This window comes from Panthera uncia (genome assembly GCF_023721935.1).
Source record: "Panthera uncia isolate 11264 chromosome B2 unlocalized genomic scaffold, Puncia_PCG_1.0 HiC_scaffold_24, whole genome shotgun sequence".
NCBI classification, from domain to species: domain Eukaryota; kingdom Metazoa; phylum Chordata; class Mammalia; order Carnivora; family Felidae; genus Panthera; species Panthera uncia.
Window position 1 is genome coordinate 58,998,834 of NW_026057580.1, and position 19,608 is coordinate 59,018,441.

The 19,608-nt window shown below is 41.9% G+C and overlaps 1 protein-coding gene across 2 annotated transcripts in view; it reads right to left on the reverse strand.

Annotated features, from left to right (window-relative positions):
• Window positions 1-19,594, reverse strand: part of FAXC (failed axon connections homolog, metaxin like GST domain containing) — a 78,890-nt gene extending 59,296 nt beyond the window's left edge. Inside the window, exons 1-3 of one of the 2 annotated variants that reach the window (XM_049654047.1) lie at window positions 19,211-19,594; window positions 13,309-13,444; window positions 8,812-8,892 (exon numbers count right to left, since the gene is read on the reverse strand). In XM_049654047.1, coding sequence (XP_049510004.1) covers window positions 8,812-8,892; window positions 13,309-13,444; window positions 19,211-19,476 — 483 coding nt within the window. In that variant the 5' untranslated portion in view covers window positions 19,477-19,594. The remainder of the gene's footprint in view (window positions 1-8,811; window positions 8,893-13,308; window positions 13,445-19,210) is intronic. The other variant, XM_049654046.1, reaches the window with a different exon arrangement.
• Between the last annotated feature and the right edge of the window lie 14 nt (window positions 19,595-19,608).

Here is a 19,608-nt window from a genome sequence, read left to right on the forward strand (position 1 = left end):
GGGGGGGGGGGGGGGGGGGGGGGGGGGGGGGGGGGGGGGGGAGTCATACCCTATATGAACACTGGGAATTACAGTGACATTTGCTGCCCGCCATATAAAAAGTCAAGATCTTAACCATGCTGGTGGAGAGGATTCTGTGGTAATGATTGCATTTATTCTATCAGTTTTGTCAGTATATCTGGGTCATTTAAGACCTCAAAGTTAATTTTTAAATCTGAATCAATTTTTTGGTTGTCTACACAGCCTAAATTAATCAGATTATTACAAACTCTTCCTCATACTTCATGCAAGTCGATAGTTCAGATACTATTGGCTAATAGCAATGTCAGCTCCTGCAGAGGAACAGAACTCTCAAAACATTGTGCGTGGGAAAGTAAAGTGCTATAACCACTTTGAAACCATTTGACAATTTCTTTAGAAGTTAAATATACACCGGCCATATGATCTAGCCATGTCACTCCTAGGTAGTTACCCAAAAGAAAAGAAAGCATATACCCATGCAAATGGGTGTACGTAAATGTTCATAGAAGGTTGATTTGTACTTCAAAACAAAAACAAAAACCAGAAATGCCCTTGAGAAGTACAAAAATAAACAAATTCTGGTATATTCTTACAATGGAACATCACTCAGCAATGAAGAGGAATGAACTATTGATACACTCCATAACCACGGATGAATCTCAAAACAATGTTGCTACGTGAGATAAGCCAGACAAAGAAAGAGTACTTGCTGTAGGATTCCACTCATATAAAACAAACCCCAAATAAAACAAACTCATCTATAGTGACAGAAAGCCAACCCATATTTGCTAGGGATGATGGGAGACAGGCAGGGACAGGATTACAAAGGAGCACAGAAATCTGGGGGGTAAGGGATACTTGCTATCCTGACTATAGTGATGTTCACTTGAGTATTTACATGTCAAGATTTACCAAGTTATACATTTTAAATATGGGCACCTTATTATATGTCCATTATATCTCAATAAAGCTACTTTTTTTCTTTAAAAAGATAGCATGAGATAAATTTTAAATGTATCAACCCTCTACATCTTTAAACTTTTCTCTGAAATAGAGGTCAGCAAACGTTTTCTGTGAAAGACCAGCCAGTACATTTCAGGCAGACCATGGGGGCCTCTGTCACAACTCAGCTTCACAGTTGTAGCATAAAAGCAGCCACAAACAATATAGAAACGAACGAGTGTGGCAGTAAAGGGTTGTTTGGGGGCAATGAAGTTTTCATTTCCTTTTTGACTTTTCTCAACTACTTAAAAATATAAAAGTCCTTCCTAGCTCACAGGCCCGATTTGATCCACAAACCTATAGCCTGCTGACCTCTGCTCAAGGGGTATCCAGTAACCCTCATCGCATCCTCGAGAAACAAAATAATCTTAAATTACCATTTGCATCAAGCCCTGGACAAGTAGATACCTCCTTGCAAAGATGACAGAAAACTCTGCCAGGGCCCCACTCAAGAAGACACCTGGTCAAATCCTCCTTTTGGGCTCAAAACCAAAATTTACGGAGAAATGAAAAAACTACTGTTTTTTTGTGGGAAACCATTGGGTTTAACAATGGTAACTATCATTCTAGTCCTCACCCAAATCACAGCAAGGTTTGCGCATGAATTTCCCCCAAAACCAAACCATATATCTCACCACAAGGGATAAAAACATAGAATGCTGCCAGTTTTCTAAGTCAAGTCTCTCTGTGTCTAGAAATTTTGCTTGCCAATTGCACATGGTATATACTAAGCATACCTGAAGACTATGTTGGCCTCCAGCAAGATAACAGGGTTATAGCTGGATATCATGGCCCTTAAAGGCAATTATCTATTTAAGCCCACAGAACTGAGCTTAGACTATGCTTGAAGGTCCTGGGCTTCTCAAACCTTTGAGGTAATATCACTTTTCTGCAGAGTTGAGCAGGTACTAGTTAAATGTTGCCACTCCTGTCTTTGGTAGAGAACAATGGGGACTTTAACTGGTCCCTGTCTCTTGGTATGCTGTATCTCATTGCTTATTCTAAAGAAATTCATTCTGTGCCTAGCCTAGAAAAGGGAGTTATTGGGGCTGCTGTTAGCCATATGTTTTTGTTGTGATTTGGAAAACAGAACATCCTCTGGGTAAATAGAGTCTATGCCAGGGTTCACAGCTTGGCAAGCAGAAGTGGGTCCAGATGTCGCCCCTACTCCCTAGCCAGGCTCTGTTGTGCAGCGAACAACCTGCACAACAATACATGGCAACCCTACACATTTCCCTTGATGTTGACCAGGAGAAATGTCACATACCTCTAAAAGTTGCTATTACATCAGACATTCTCATGTGTACACTAAAGATCTAGATTTACCATATAACATAGCACCTCTTTCAGATCACCCTTGATAGCACCCATATCCTCCTAACACAGCCCCTTCAGGATTCTTGTCATTTGCAGATGGATTCTATCCTGCACACTGACACCAGAGGAAACTGCAATGCAAACAGCAGAGGGAGAAATTTCTGTGCTGCTCAAAATTATCCAGTGGTTTTACATGGGGCTATTCTAACCCTTTCCACATAGCAGTCTAGGCCTATGCCCTCTAGCTGCTGCCCACCTGCCCAGCCCCCTTGCTATCAACCCCTCCGATTTCCTGAATTTCAAACTGCCCACACCCATGTCAAGGTCTTTGCCACCCCTCTGACTTTGCACACTCTTTACCTTTTACAGGAATCCTTTTCCCCAACCTCTGCCAAGTCGTATCTATCCTAAAATACTTAGTTCAAATTTCACCTTGTTGGTGAACTATTTCTCCCAGGTGCAACCATCATCTCCTTTCCTCCATGCTTCTGTCATGCAGCGTACGTTCCCCTCTTCTTATAATATTACTGTTTGTACCTCTGCCTTTCCTTCTGAACCAGCCCCTCCCTGAGTATTTGGTACATTTTTATCTAGATCGCTTTTAAAAACTGGATTAGCAAAAATTAGTGGCTGACTCTTACGGAAATGAAAGTTCCAGTAGGTCATTATCATCAAAAATTTTATTTTTAGAAACAGAAAAAGCATTTGACAAAATTTAACATCGATTCATGGTAAAAAGTCTCAACAAAGTGGGTATAGAGGGAACACACCTCAACAGAATAAAGACCGTATATGAAAAACACACAGCTAACATCATAGTCAATGGTGAAAAGCTGAAAGCTTTTCCTCTTAGATCAGGAACAAGGCAAGGATGCCCACTCTTGTCACTTTTATCCAACATAGTACTGGAAATCCCAGCTGTAGCAATCAACCAAGGAAAATAAATCAAAGGCATCCAAATTGTTAAGAAATAAACTGTCACTATTTGTGGATGACATGATACTAAATATAGAAAACCCTAAAGACTCCACCAAAAATCTATTCAAATAAATTCAGTAAAGTTGCAGAATACAAAATTAATATACAGAAATCTGTTGCATCTCTATACACTAACAATGAACTAGCAGAAAGAGAAATTAAGAAAACAATCCCATTTACAATTGCATCAAAAAGAAAAAAATACCTAGGAATAAATTTAACCAAGGAGGTAAAAGACCAATACTCTGAAAACTAGAAGACACTGAGGAAAGAAACTGAAAGGCAACACAAATGAATAGAAAGATATCATCTTGCTCATTGATTAGAAGAATTAATACTGTTAAAATGTCCACTCTACCCATAGCAATCTACAGATTCAATGCAATTCCTATCAAAATACCATTAATATTTATCAAAGAACTAGAATGAATAATCCTAAAATTTGTGTAGAACCACAGAAGACCCTGAATACCAAAGCAATCTTGAGAAAGAAGAACAAAGGCATCACACTCCCTGATTTCAAACTATACTACAAAGCTACAGTAATCAAAACACTATGGGTACTGACACAAAAACAGACACATAGATCAAGATCAACAGAAGAGAATAGAGAGCCTGGAAATAAAACCCATGCTTATACCGTTAATTACATGAGAAAGGAGGCAAGAATATATGAAGGAAAAAAGACAGTCTCTTCAATAAATGGCACTGGAAACCTAGAGACCTACATGCAAAAGAATGAAACTGGACAGCTTTCTTACATGATACACAAAAACAAACTCAAAATAGATTAAATATCTAAATGTAAGACCTGAGACCATAAGACTTCTAAAAGAAAACACAGACAGTAATCTCTTGGACGTCAGCCTTAGCAATATTTTTCTGGATCTGTTTCCTCAGGCAAGGGAAACAAAGGCAAAAATAAGCAACTGAGAGTACATCAAACTAAGAAGCTTTTGCACAGCAAAGGAAACCATCAACAAAACAAAAGGGCAACCTACCGAATGGGAAAAAATATTTGCAAATGATATATCCAATAAGGAGTCATATATAAATATATAAAGAACTCCTACAATTCGACGCTAAAAAATTTTTAAAAAACTGATTTTAAAAAGGTCAGAGGACCTGTACAGGCATTTTCCCAAAGAAGACGCTTACATGGCCAACAGATGCATGAAAAGATGCACAACATCACTAATCATCAGGAAAATACGAATCAAAACCACAATGAGATATTACCAGTCAGAATGGCTAGTATCAAAAAGTCAAGAAACAACAGATGTCAGCGAGAACATAGGAAAAAGGAAACCCTCATGCACTGTTGGCAGGAATGTCAATTTGTGCAACCACTATGCCAAACAGTTTGGAGGTTCCTCCAAATTAAAGACAGAACATACACTCCAGTGATTCCACTACTAGGTATTTACCCGTAGAAAACAAAAACACTAATTTGAAAAGACATATGCTCCTCTAGGTTTACTGCAGCGTTATTTACAATAGCCAAGGTATGGAAGCAACCTAAGGGTCCATCAATAGGTAAATGGATAAAGAAGATGTGGGATAGATACACCGATAGATAGATAGATACATAGATACATAGATAGATACATAGATAGACAGACTGAGAGACAGTGGAATATTACTCAGCCATAAATAAGAATGAAATTTGCCATCTGAACAATATTGATGGACCTACAGGGTATTATGCCAAGTGAAATAAATCAGACAGAAAAGACAAATACCGTATCATTTCACTGATCGGTGGAATCTAAAAAACTAACCCAAACAAACAAACCAGAAACAGACTCATAAAAACAGAAAACAAACTGGTGATTGCCAGGGGGAAGGGATGTAGGGGTCAGGCAAAGTAGGTAAAGGGGATTAAGAAGCACAAACTTCCAGTTATAAAATAAATAAATCATAGTGATGAAAAGTACAGCATGGGGAATATAGTCAATAGTATTGTAGTAACTTTGTATGGTAACAGACGGTAACTACACCTACTGTGGGATTTTATGATGTGTAGAATTGTCAATCACTAGGCTGTACACCTGAAACTAACGTAACGTTGTATGTCAACTATACTCCAATAAAAATAAAAATAACAAAATATCAACTAAGAAGAAATGTATTTTGCTTACTAAATAAAAAAGCAGAAAATAATATTTTAGAGACACTATGATCATATCTAATTAAAAATTAGATGAATTCTATTTTTTCAAAAAACATTTAAAAGAGAAACACAAAAATGTCTAAAGTAACCGGCAAGACTGAGATGCAGATGATCTTTCCATGAATTTCAATTCTTCAGAATGTGGTTTTGTTACTTTTAAAATAAAAGTGTTTATTTTAAAAAGAATACTTAATTTTCTTTAACTTCCTTAAATATATTAAAGAACTCCTGGTCTGTTTTATTTAAGCAATTGGAGTCTGACTGGCCCATTGAGGGGAGTTTCTGAAAGTAATTTTGAGAAGAAAAATGAAGAGGTAAAACCTCTGTATTATTTCTGAGCTGAAGTTTCCCCCTGTAAATCTGCCCTGGGTGAGATTAATCTATACTTACACTACATTATTAGCAAAGCAGTGAAAACCATAGGCTTTGGGTTTAAAAGTCTGGTTCCATCATTTATTCAGTGTGACCCTGGTCCCTCTCTGAGTCTCCCTTAATCTTCCCTGGGCCTCAACTTCCTCAACCACACAATGGGGATATCAAGAATCATAGGAGTAAATGAGAAAATGCACAATGAAGTGTTTGACAAGTGCCTTCATCAGAAGTATTAACATCACCATCACCATTTGGAAATGCAGAATGTGAAACCTTAAAAGAAATCCCAAAGTCTTGGGACACTGACTTGCTACATTAGCCATGGTACCCCAACTTTTCAGCTAAATATATATCCATTACATTCACTGTACCCCTGGAGCCATCTTGAAAGGTCTCCCACTGGCTAAATTTCAGATATTTGAGAAATTCTGTGGATTATACCACATTGGAAAAAAAAGTCCATGCATCCACTGTTACGAAATAATAAGAAATATATGTGTTGGTCTCTGCTCCCAATTCTCAGAACTGAGCTCCTAAAAGCCTTATAAAAATTCATAAATGATAAAAGCACTAGGACAAGAGCTCCTAGAAGCATCTTTCGTGTTAATGAGGTGACTCTGGGTGGGCTCCTTGGATGGCTTTTAGATGGTGGCAGGTCACCACAAAGACCAAACCTTTTGATTAGAAGCCAGGAATTTTCAGCCCCACCCCCTCCTCCATCCTCTCTAGGACTGGAAATAGAGTTAATAATTGATCACGTCTATGTGAGGAAGCCATAAAATCCCAAAAGCATGGGGTTCAGAGAGCTTCCAGTGGGCAAAAACACCCATAGAGGGAGGGTGACCCACCCCAACTCCACAAGGACAGAAGCTTCTACACTGGGACCCTCCCAGACCTCACCCTAAGTATGACTTCATCTGGCTGTTCATTTGTTGTTGTTGCTGTTGTTTTTAATGTTTGTTTATTTATTTATTTCTGAGAGAAGGAGACAGAGAATCCCATGCTGCTGGCACAGAGCCCGACGTGGGGCTTGATCTCATGAAACCCGGGATCATGATCCAAGACGAAATCAAGAGTCAGACACTAAACAGACTCAAGCCACTCAAGCACCTCAATTCATTTGTATCTTTTACTGTAGTCTTTAATAAACTGATAAACAGAAGTGTTTCCCTGAGTTCTGTAGACGGGGAGGGATACAGTCTGTGAGACTGAGCCTTTAAAGTGTGGGATCTGACAGTGCATCCAGGTAGAGTATCAGAATTGAATTAGATTGTAGGACACCCAGAGGGTGTCACAGAGAGTTGCCTGGTGTGGGGGAAGAACCTCCTCACATCTGTCAGAAGTGTCAGAAATGAAGGGTTTTATGTTAGTAGTAAAGGAGACTCACAAGAAACACACAATAGGGAAAAACTGGGTTTTCCCCTGTGTAAGAAGGAAAAAACTTGAGTACTTCTCCTTACAACTATGTATTGTAGCTTTGTAAACAAAATATCCATATTTTTTTATGTTTTTATTTATTTTGAGAGAGCATGCAAGCAGGGGAGGGGCAGAGAGAGAGGGAGGAAGAGAATCCCAAGCAGGCTCCACGCTGTTGCACAGAGCCTGATGCGGGCATGACCTGAGCTGAAATTGAGGTCAGATGCTTAACGAACTGAGCCACCCAGGTGCCCCAATGTCCTTATTTTTTGGAGATGCCTACTGAAGCACTGAAGAGCGAAGTGTCACGACGCCTGCAGCTTACTTTCAAATGGTTCATGAAAAATTGTTCACAAAGGTATACATAAAGAGAAATAAAGCAAAAATAGGCAATAACTGGTGAATCTAGGTGAAGGTCATATGGGTATTATAGCACTATTCTTTTAGCTTGTCTTTAGAAAATTTCAAAACAAAAAGATGGTGGGGGAAAACAGACAGGATCAGCAAGTAAACAGAACCATCAAAAGTTAGGGCTGAAAGCCAAAGCAGAGAGTTCCTAAGGAGCCATTTTCTTTCTTTTTCTTTCTCCTATTTAAAAAGAATCATTGTGCGAAATACATGCTTCCTCTACAACCAGTTATGGCAAATGATGTAGGTGTCCTTATCCATGTCCAGAGAAATGTATGGAAGGGAGACCAAAGTATCAGTGATGGTAACCTCCAGCTAGTAGGATGGCAGGTGACTTTCATTTTCCACTTACACTTTTGCGTAAGTATTGTTTGAAATTCTTATCAGGACTCTATGGCATCTACATGTAATCAGAACAACACCGGTAAAGCTATTTTCATTTTGGAAAAAAAAAAACTAACCGTATCTGCAGGACCCCGATATGAATCTGTAATTATTACAAAATGAAAAGTTTTTGAAATTGACCTACCAATATTTATAGCCTGATTTTTAAAAGATGATAACTGTGGCCAATAGATCAGGCTTTAAAAAAAAAAAAAAAAAGGGCCTTGTCAGTTTCTACTAATGGTCATCAAATATTTATTCCAGTCCCTCTTAGGTTACAAAATAAAGAAGCTTCAACTATAAAGTCGTGCTCTTAGGAATATAGCATCTTAACCTTTTTTTTCTTTTTTTTAAGGCACAGCACAAAGAAGGGGCAGAGAGTAGAGCTCTCTGGATCTCTGACAAAATGCCTCTGCACAGACGAGTCCAGGCGCTGAGCCCTCCACACCTCCCAGGCACCACTTACATGAGCACAAACCCTCACTGATGGCACACAGGTCCCCAGGCGCCTGGGACAGGCACGGAGCATCCCTTTCTAAACCACAGAACCATTTTTCTGTTACCTAAATCTCCGCCCGAACTGACCATCCCCTCCATTTATTTTCCATAGAGACCTCACAGAAGAAAAAGCACACCTACACCTTTCTTTAAAAGAAAAAAAAAATTCTACACACACACACACACACACACACACACACACACAGAGGAAATAATAATTTTGGAAGGGGGTAAGCGGTCACCTCTTCGAAGGTCTCTGTAACAGCTTCAGGCTTCATGGTGAGATGTGTGCCTGCTGCTCCAGACACACTAACTAAAAGCAGCTGCAACATGAACAAAGGTAGTTAGGCTACTAGTAAGGACAGGGCCACAGCAGTCAGTACCTGCAGGCGTGAAGACAGGAAGGGAAAGGGGAGCACGCCCTGGCAGCTGCCACAGCCCCGCAAACAGCAGAACCGCTTCATCAATGGCGGGGGGGGGGGGGCGCGCAAGAGACCCAGGAGCCACGAGAGGCTACCGAGCACAGCGTTTGGTATTGGCACCCTGACTGCCCCAAAGCTGCCAAGGCTGATGGATATGATTTAGTCAAGAGTGATGATGGGACAGAGACAGGCAGCTGCTGGGTAGCAGTTCCTTCCTTCAGTGTGAGCCCCTCAGTGACATATGCTTTCCAGTGCCGACTGCCAACACCAAGCTGAACAGTGATCTTTGAACTCTGATCCACCGCCTTTAGATGGTTCAAGATTTGTCTGTCTTCAGTGCTATTTTATCCTCTATTCCTGCTTTGAAAGTCCTGAATGATCTCTCTGTTCCTCTCTCCAGGCTCAGCCCTTGCATTCCAGTTCCCAGTCATAAAGAACCTCCTTCTGTCCCCCAAATACCACATGCCCTCCCAGGGCCCCTCACCCGAAGCCCAGGTCAGGTGCCACTCCGACACACCCCCAGTGGGGCCGAGAGGATGCCACGCCTCTCATCCCAGCCCCGCCTTAGGAGAATGACTACCACCCCACCCCTTCTCTTCTGTAGAGAAACTGGCTCAGAAAGCAGAGGCCTGGAGGCGTCAGCAGTTTGAGGGGTAAGTCACTATCAGGGAAGCCAAAAGCTTGGCTCCTGCTGTTACCGGCTAAGGAGACCACCTCCTCCCAATGCTGCTACTTTGTAAGACCAGTAGGAGGCATTTGGAGGAGTGGTTTGGGGATGCCTGGGGCTCACCTCCTTACTTTTCCTACATCCCCTCAGAGGCTAAGCTTTCGCCCTTGCCCCCTACAAATTCCCAGGCAGGGAAGCTGACATCTCTGGTAAAAGGAAATCGCAAACAAAAATAGACACCTGAGGCATACAACCACTATAACAGAAGAACAACAGACTGAATAAATACAACATGACGCAGGATTATGGGGACAGACCAAAGAGTTTTAATTAGCATAATAAATGTCATCTAAGGTATAAGAGAAGAAGTTGTAATACAAACACAGGAGAAGTATTACGAAGAAAAATAAAAGTGGACCTCAATAGATAAATAGTATGACAGATACAAGAAGAGAACAGAGTGGTACAATGGCTCAGAAAGGTGAATTCACCCAGAAAGAAGAAGAATGAAGGAGTATGTTCAAAAATACAGAAAATAAAGGCAGAGATTTCAGTATCTGGATAATAAGGCACAAGAAAGAAGGGAAGAGGTGCCTGGGTGGCTCATTCGGTGAAGCATCTGACTCCTGATCGGCTCAGGTCATGATCTCACCATTCGTGAGATCGAGCCTCGTGTTACGCTCTGTGCAGACAGCATGGAACCTGCTTGGGATTCTCTCTCCTTCTCTCTCTGCCCCTCCCTTGCTCTCTCTCACACTCTCACTTTCTCTCTCTCAAATAAACTTAAAAGAAAAATACTTACAAAAAAGAAGGGTAAAACAAATAAAAAAAGGAAGAAGAATTTGAAGAAAATTAGTAATTCCCCAGAATTAAAAAAAAAGATTAAGGACTTCAGACTAAAAGAGTTTAGAAAGGACCAAACAAGATGCATAAAGACCCATACCAAGGCACATCATAGTGAAATTTAAGTATGTCAAGATTAAATGCAAATTCTGAAAGCTTCCAGAGAGAAAGAGAAAAAGAATCAGACTGACATCATATTTTTCAATAGCAATATCAATGCAGAAAGACAAAGGAAGAATACTTCTACAGCCCTGAAGGAAAAGAACTTTGAACGTATCTGTGTCAAATGTGAGGGCATAATGAAGACGTCTTCAGGCACACAGAGCCACTAGAAGTTCACCGCATAATAAGCCTCACTGGAGGCTCAATCGGAAAATATTAAGGACTTGCTCTAATAAAAAGAAATAATCCTGGCAGAGAAGATATATGGGAAATAAGGCTGGCCAGAAACTTAGTAAGGTTTATTGCTAAAAAAAGACCAGGATTTCCAAAATCCCAGAATTAAAACATTAGACAACAACACACTTGGGATCAGGGCTGGGAAAAGAGAGACCCACGAGTCATATGAACCTGTAACACACTCGTATCATCAGAGGACCAACAACACAGCATTTGAGAAATGGGGAGAGATAAGTAAACTCAAATTTGGATCTTCAGAGAAACCACCAGAACGACATAAATAGAATTTGCTTTAAATGACAAAGTTTTTCTTTTATCTATCCGTTACAAAGCAGGAAATGAGAAAAAAAAAAAGTATGATAAGGAGAAAAATACTAAATAATATGTTAGAGGGGTACCTGGGTGGCTCAATTGGTTACATGTCCAACTCCTGATTTTGGCTCAAGTCACGACCCTATGGCTCAGGAGTTTGAACCCTGCGTTGGGCTCTGCTCTAACAGCACAGAACCTGCTTAGGATTCTCTCTCTCTCCCTCTCTCTCTGCCTCTCTTTCTCTCTCTCCCTCTCTCTCTCAAAATAAATAAATAAACTTTAAGTAAGATGTTAGAAATAAGTCATAGTAAGAGAATAATTACAAGCATAAATGGAAAAACTCACCGGTTAAGGAGTCTTAGATTGGCTATAAGTAATACATTGCCCATGAAAGACATTACACAAAAAATAAAGAGGATGGACAAGGATATCCCAAGCAATTATGAACAAAAAGAAAGCTAGAGAATCAATCTCAATATCTGATAATATAAAATTCAAGATTACAAAAAGAGGGGAGGGGTGTCTGGGTGGCTCAGTCAGTTAAGTGACCGACTTCAGCTCAGGTTATGATCTCACGGTTCGTGACTTTGAGCCCCACGTCAGGCTCTGTGCTGACAGCTCAGAGCCTAGAGCCTGCTTCAGATTCTGTGTCTCACTCTCTCTCTGCCCCTCCCCTGCTCATGCTCTGTCTCTCTCTGTCTCAAAAATAAATAAAAACATTAAAAAAAAAATTTTTTAAAGGGGGGACTCAGCTGAGTGCTATATACTGGGAAAAGAAACAAGAGAGTACAAACGTGTTCTTTCATATGATGTGTACCTAAACATATAACCTCTTGCATAAAGCAAGAAGCAAGAGAATGGCAGGAAGAAAAGATAAATCAACAAATACCGTTGGATATTTTAACCCACTCCTTTTGGAAACTGCTAGAACAGGCTAAAAAATTAAGCAGAGATATACAAGATCTAAAAAATACACTCAACACACTCAAGCAAGTAAATCTAGGGAGCTCTTCACCCAAACAGAGAATATGTAATTATTTTCAACATTTATAAAAACCAGCCACACATTAGGCTAAAGCCTCGGCAAATTCCAAAGAATCACTATCACAGAGACTATCTGCTCTGATCATAAAGTTAAAAAACAATAACAAAAACCAAAGCATTAAAATATTGTATGTGGCTAGATCTTAGCTGAAAAAGAAAAAGGGAAAATTTTTCTTAAAATACATAGAATTGAATGACAACAAAAATACAACCTGTCAAATTTGTGAGACACAACTCACAGAAAAATGTATACCTTTAACTGCGTTCCTCTGTTCATTCTTGAACGCTGAAATGAGCAAATGTTTCGCTGAAAGTCATCTGAACACAACATGGAGCCCTATGGAAAAGCTCTCACAAAATCCACACCTATCTCCCTGGTGGCCTGCTGGGTGCTCTGCCCCCCAGAATTCATGAGAGACAAAATATAATGCCGTCAAACAGAAATCTAAAGGAAAAAACCACGTGGGGCAATGGTACACCCACCTTTATTAGTAGCTGCCCGGGAGGCCTATCCAAGCTTAACCAAAGCCTACTCTATGTCAGAAAAGCGATACCATGACCCTGAACCCTACAAAAGTCCATACCCTTTGGATCCCTCATTAAATTGAATGTAAAAATCAACAGACGCTAGAATCAAGTCTCTCCTAAGTATCTAGTAAGGACTGGGCCCTGCTAATTTCACACCCACCCCTTCAGCACCAAGAGCAAGTCCTTCCCATGGTGTGAGACTAGGAACTCCCCCTCTGACATGATTGTCATGAAAATAGAACATGTTTAGGGGCTGCTGGGTGGCTCAGTCGGCGGAGTGCCCGACTTCTGCTCAGGTCATGATCTCACGGTTCGTGGGTTCAAGCCCTGCCTTGGGCTCTGTGTTGACAGCTCGGAGCCTGGAGCCTGCTTTGGATTCTGCGTCTCCCTCTCTCTCTCTGCCCCTCCCCCCGCTCATTCTTGCTCTCTCTCTCTCTCTCTCTCTCTCAAAAAAAAAAAAAAAAAAATTAAATAAAACTTAAAAAATTAAAAAAAAAAAAAAAGATACATTTGTTCACAAGTACCTGATAGGGTAAGTCAGCCATCCTTAAGTAAGTTTCCATTTTCAAACAGAAAGGAGACAAACTGGGGACACCATTGTTAGGTCTTGCAAACTGATGCAAAATAATAGCATCTTTGGAGTCAATCTCTTGCTGTTTCCTGCCAAAACCAAAACAGAAATAAAGAACAATCCACATGTTATACATACAATTCCCTTAGTTCCTCAGAGGTCCCTGGTGGGTTGTAGCTCCTCAATGAACAAGCAGATCTGTTTGTCATAGGGGCTTACCTCACCCAGAAGCATTTAGAGTAGAAGCTTAGCCAAAACACGGGAGAACCTTACACACTATCACCATGATCCCGAGGACTTAGTTAGTAACTATATATCAACCTCCTTCTGATGATAACTATACCCTATGAGCGGGAAGAGTGCTTTCTATAACAGGCCCACCTCTTCTCCAGCTGGCTATGTTTACCTGCCAGGGACAAACAAGTTGGATGGATAAAAATGATTCTGTGTGCTTACTAGGTGTCAAACATTGTTCTAAGGGGTTCACAGGTATTATTTCACTTAATTTTCACAATAACTTTATGAGGGAGGTACTACTATTATCCGTGTTTTATAGATGAGGAAACTGAGGCACAAAGGATTAACTTGCCCAAGGTCACATTGCTAGATGCCAGAACCTGGACTGAACCAGGCAATCAGAGTCTATGTTCTTGACCCCTAGACTATATCATGAAACTGTCCATAGAACCCAAGAATAACAGCACAGATTTACTCTGCTATGAACCAGTCTGTAGGGAATCTGAGACCTTGAATATTCTGGTCCCTCTTCCAAACTCTGTGTGCCCTCACCTGGCCTCTCACCTGTGTGATACCAAGGAACCCGGCCTCTGAGCTCTCTTTCACCTTCTCCAGTTTCCCAGGGTCCCCACTCTCACCACAGGCATAGATCTTAATACCCCTGCCTCTTCCCTTCCTCCAGCCTCAGCCACATGTCTATCTTTTCCTTGGCTACTTTTTTCAGTGGGAGGATTTCCCTGGTACAGCTTTTCAACAGACACAGTATATTAGAGAAAACATTAGATTCCAAGGGTGGACACCTGGGTACAAATCCAAGCCCTGCTTCCTACTGGCCATGTTACCCTAGGCCTCTCTCCCTCTCACACATGGAAAGTGCACACAGTATCAGTTCTGCACCAATTATCATGAGGATTAAATTTTAAAAATCTGTAAACATTGGTCAAGCTCTCAAACACTGTAGAGGAGTCATAGAATCTATTCTCATTCACAGAGTTTTAATCCCCTTAAACTACAATATCTCCTTAAACTACAACATCTTCCACACAGCTTCCCTCTTACACCACCCTCAGGAACCTTTTGCAATTCCCTCCCTACTTTCCCTCCACCCAAGCACTTCCCAGTCAGATAAGCCTGTTCCTCCTCCTTGGCCTTCCCTGGGCCTCTGCTTCCCTCACATCACTCCCAGTCTAATCCCACACCCACTTGCACCCAAGCAAGAGACAAGCTCTTTGAATCATCATCCATGGATGCTCACGTACTATAGTATCCGCGTTCAGCGAAACAAACTCTTTTGGAGAAGTTTACTGGCAAAGCATCCATTCCACTTAAAGAGTTGAGAATGACTCATTTTGAAAATACTGGTCAGGTCAAAAGAATAAAAATATTTGCTGTTTTCTGGCAATATTTGCTGTATAAAACAAAGATTTTCGTCTAGATGAAAGGCAGGGGAGGTCAGATACTAAAATCAAGGAGCCACTTAGACTATTCCTAGAGAGCGTGAACTAGATTTGACAATTAGCTGATTTTGTCCAGGCGAATAATTCAAGTCACAGAGTGGTATTTTCATGTAAATTAGCCAGGCAAAATTTAAGAATTGTTAAGAGGGGAGATAGATATAAAATCTTCTGCTCCACTGGCCAGAAACATCTAATTCTAATGGTTAACTTGGGCCATCTCATAATAAGAATGGATGTGACAAGCATATGGCGATGACTTTGTATATATCATGCATATTATTTTATTTCATGTTGACAGTAACACCACCGAGTGGATATTGTTAGGGTTTAAATTTAGTGTATCATACAGTAGATAAAGAAACTGAAGCTTAACAGAGGTTAAATAACTTGTCCAAGGAATATCATTTTAAGATCAGGTCATTAATAGCTCCAGATCCCAAGGTCTTAATTTTTTTTTTTTTTTTTATGTTTATTTTTGAGAGAGAGACATAGAGCGTGAGCAAGGGAAGGACAGAGACAGGGGGACACAGAATCTCAAGCAGGCTCCAGGCTCTGAGCTGTCAGCACAGAGCCCAACATGGGGTTCGAACTCACAAACCACAAGATCATGACCTGGGCTGAAAGCAGAAGCCGAACCGACTGAGCCACCCAGGCACCCCTCCAGATCCCAAGGTCTTAAGCAGTACATTGAAATGGGCAATTTCTTAGTTAATTTGACCAAAACAGCCAGTTTGACTCAGGTCGCTCAAGCCTGGAACTTTCTAATAAAAGTTATAATAGCTAACGACGGCCAACTTTTACAGAATACTTTCTTACATGTCAAACTCTGTTCTAAGCATTTCACGTTCAACTCAATTAACTCTATAAGGAAGGCTACTGTTATTATCCCCATTTTACAGATGAGAAAACCATGTAGCCCAGAAGCTTACTCTCATATTCAAGGTTACATGGTTAAAAGCAAAGTTAGTTTGAACCCACTCTGGCTCCAGAGCCCTTCTTCCACACAGCAGGAACTACTCTCTAACTTAGGATCAGAGGAGCAGGTATTTCATAAAACACCTACATAGCTGTATTTTCTAAAGTGGCCTTATAATGAGAGCTATATAAGAGGTCATCTACAGGAGCCGGGGTGACTCGGTCGGTTAAGCATCCGACTCTTGACTGCGTCTCAGGTCATGATCTCACAGTTTCGTGAGTTAGAGCCCTGTGTGGGGAGTTTCTCTCTCTTTCTCTCTCTCCGCTCCTCGCCACTGCTTGCGCTCACAAATTAATAAACAAACAAACAAGCTTTAAAAAATAAATAAAATACAATATCTTAAAAAAGAAAGAATACCCACAGAGCAGCAAAACTAGCCCCTCCTCCCAACATGAAGGCTGTCACAGATGACAATGCCTCTGTGTACAGCTGATGAGCGGTTTGTGTATGGAGCTCAGGTGTTGGTGGACCTGCGGGCTGCTGTCATTCCCTAAGTTCTCTAGGGCAGGCTGAGCCCAAGTGCCCAACGTGCAAATGAGCTACCAACAACGAAATCATCACTTAGTCATTCACTTTACACACAACACATTTCCAAATGGATTGAATTTAAGATAACTGCTAAGCTATCCCCACTCAAGGAAATGAAGTAGAGGGTTGAGGCAATATTTGTTTAAAAATACTGCAGCGGGAAAAGCATGCACAAAATCCAAACTACTCCTTTGGTTTTATACTCATGAATTTAACTCCCTAAATAATTCTCACTGGTCAGCTTTCCTTCAGACACTGGAGACCTGGCCATACACTGGGGTTAAGTCCATGCAGCAGACAATTCAAGTGGTCACGACTTTACCGTTGCCCATGACCTCAGACATTGTGATCTTTTCCAGGTGTATTTTCCATCCTGCATATTCCGGATTGTTTGGTTTTGCTTAAACTGAGACAACTGAAACTTAAAGTTCATACTAAATGGAAGTTTCTGTCTTGTGACCTCCGATGGTCAGTTCCAGACCTTGCTCCGTCTTTCCCCCCTATCTTTTTGTGCCACGAGAGGCTGTCAAAAACTCTGGTCCCCGCCACAGGCCTCGCTTGCCCGAGCAATGCCCCAGTTCTCTACATTTCTCCTCCTCTTCCCCCATCCAAGTTTATTTCACATCAGTACTTTCTAGGAGCCAGTGGTAAAAAAGTACAGACACACATTCCCAGGTCTGGATTCTACTACTCTTACCGTGTGATCTTGGGCAAGTGTTTTAACCTCCCTCAGCTGTACTCTCCTTATCTATGAAATGGGAATCACACATCCAACGAGAGCTGTGAGGGATAAATAAGTGCAAGGAAAGCACTTCTATGAAGAGTCCCTACTAAGGGATCAAAAACAGGCAGCCATTTTTATTATGTGCATAATAACAGGGTTGTCTACCCCATTATAACACATTTCCTACCCAGGGTTTAAACATTTGTCAAGAAACAAAAGTGAATCAACCAAGGATTAAAAACGCCTCGATCGAAGTAAGTATCCAAGTAGTCCACTAAGTGGGGAAGGACACTTCTCTGGGCAGAAAGTCTTCCTTGTCCAGCAACCACACCTGCCAGGGCGTGGCCTGCTCCCAGGATGAGCTCTGGGCTACTCCCTATTTCTGCAAGGTCATTAAAGCAAGGTTTAGAGCTGGTCCTATGAAGCTGTGCCTTCACCCCCTCCACAAAGTGTTAAACCGGTGAGAAGTCACACAGTTCTGGATCCTGAAAAGGCTTTGGGCTGGAAGATAACTGAGAAACAACTGGGTTACTGTTTAAAGCACTGCACAAATGTTTTAGTTGTTCATACAGCTTGCCTCCTAACTTGGAATAGAGTTCTAAAACTAGCAAAAGTAGGAAATGATCTAGAGAAATAATCCACTTACAATTTTTTTTACTTGGTTCAACTAGATGATTCAAGGCACTGTGCTGAGAGAATTCAATGTATATAATACGTTCAAGATAAAACTTCTCAATTATAGCTAAATAATAGTGAAAGCCAGTACTTCCCTCAGACCTAAATGATTTCCCACCCTCTCAAAGACTAGAAATATTCAAAATACCTACGTTAGCCCGTCACCATGCCCAGGAATCCCCGCAGGCCTGTTAAAGGTCACCTGTCACTGTCTTTGTTTATAGCCTATTGTGTAGGATTCCCCCGCTGGAAAAGGGCAGTGTGAACACATTTCTCGCTATTTAAAAAATACTGGCCGAAGGATTTTCTCAGCTACTGAGAACCGCTTGCTTCTGGCCTTCTCCCGGGGACAGAGGGCTCAAATGCATGGAAATTTTAACCATAAATCGATGTATCCACAAGCCAAAGGACCATCCCAGGAGCCTATGGTATTACCCTACTCAAAGATCTCATGTCGTTCTGGATGTACCAACAGTAGGGGCCTCCATTTCCTGGTATTTCCGAGTCAGTCCTGTAAACATTCTGCGGCAGGGGATGAAACTGTTTACGGCACTGGGTGACTCCCGTGTTCCTGTCAAACACGCCCATGTGCTAGTGCTGTCCTCGGATCTTCTACTGTTCACACAACAATGGCACTGAAACCGGAATACGGTGCTTAGCGTTAAATACCTGATCAGCAGATAACCCGGTTAAGGCTGCATCAAACCTGCACACCACTACAACTGACCATGCCTCTTTAACAGGGACCTGGAGGTCTCTGGAAGCTTTTGCAATTTCAGCCTTTTGATGATGTTGACATATGGGGAAGGATAGTGGAGAACTAGTAAAAGATAAGGTTAGTGGTTAACATTCCAGCATTATTACCTATAAACAAATAAGGCATTTCATAAAAGTGTAAATTAATATTTCTACAAGGCCTAGTTCTATTGTTGCAAACATTGCACTTAGGATCTTACTAAGGGCATTTCATAACAGACTATTTTGCTCCACAACAACCCAGAGAATTTTTGCTTTTAGCGCCGAAGGATTGGGAGACCAATGTTTTTCCCTCCCAGTACCGGGTTAATTCTCCCGTTAACTCCGAACTGCCCCTCAGGGCAGGTGACCACGGACTGCCTCTAGGGAAAGGTAAGGGCAGGATTCTTGGGCATTTTGGGCGGCGTGACCGAGAGGCTGGCACGGTCCCCCCTCGCGTCAGCCCTGCCCTGGCCAAGTGCCCCTCTCGGCGCCCCTGCGCGGGGCCCTCTCTCCGGCTCACCTAATGACCAGGAGTTCGTGGAGCAGATACGCAGCTGCGGCCAGCAAAGCTCCCCCGGTCAAGTAAAGTGTTTTCTTCCACCAGGGATCGGAGCCCAGCCCTGCCATGATCCCACCGTAATCCTGCAAAGGGAAAGCGATGATGTCCCCATAAAAGGAGAAGGGCTCCTCGGACCCGGCCCACCAGCCGAAGAAGGAGACGCTCTGGTTCCAGCTCAGATCCACCACGCACGGCCTGGACGAGGCAAAGCCAACCCCCCAGTGCATGCTGCGCGGCTGGCTGCGGGCGCCCCTCCCAGGGCCCGCGCCGCCCGCATGGGAAGAGGCCGGTGCGGCCCGGCGCGGGCTCAGCTGCGCGCTGGGGGCGCGGGCGGCGCGGGCGGAGGCGACCGCCGCCGC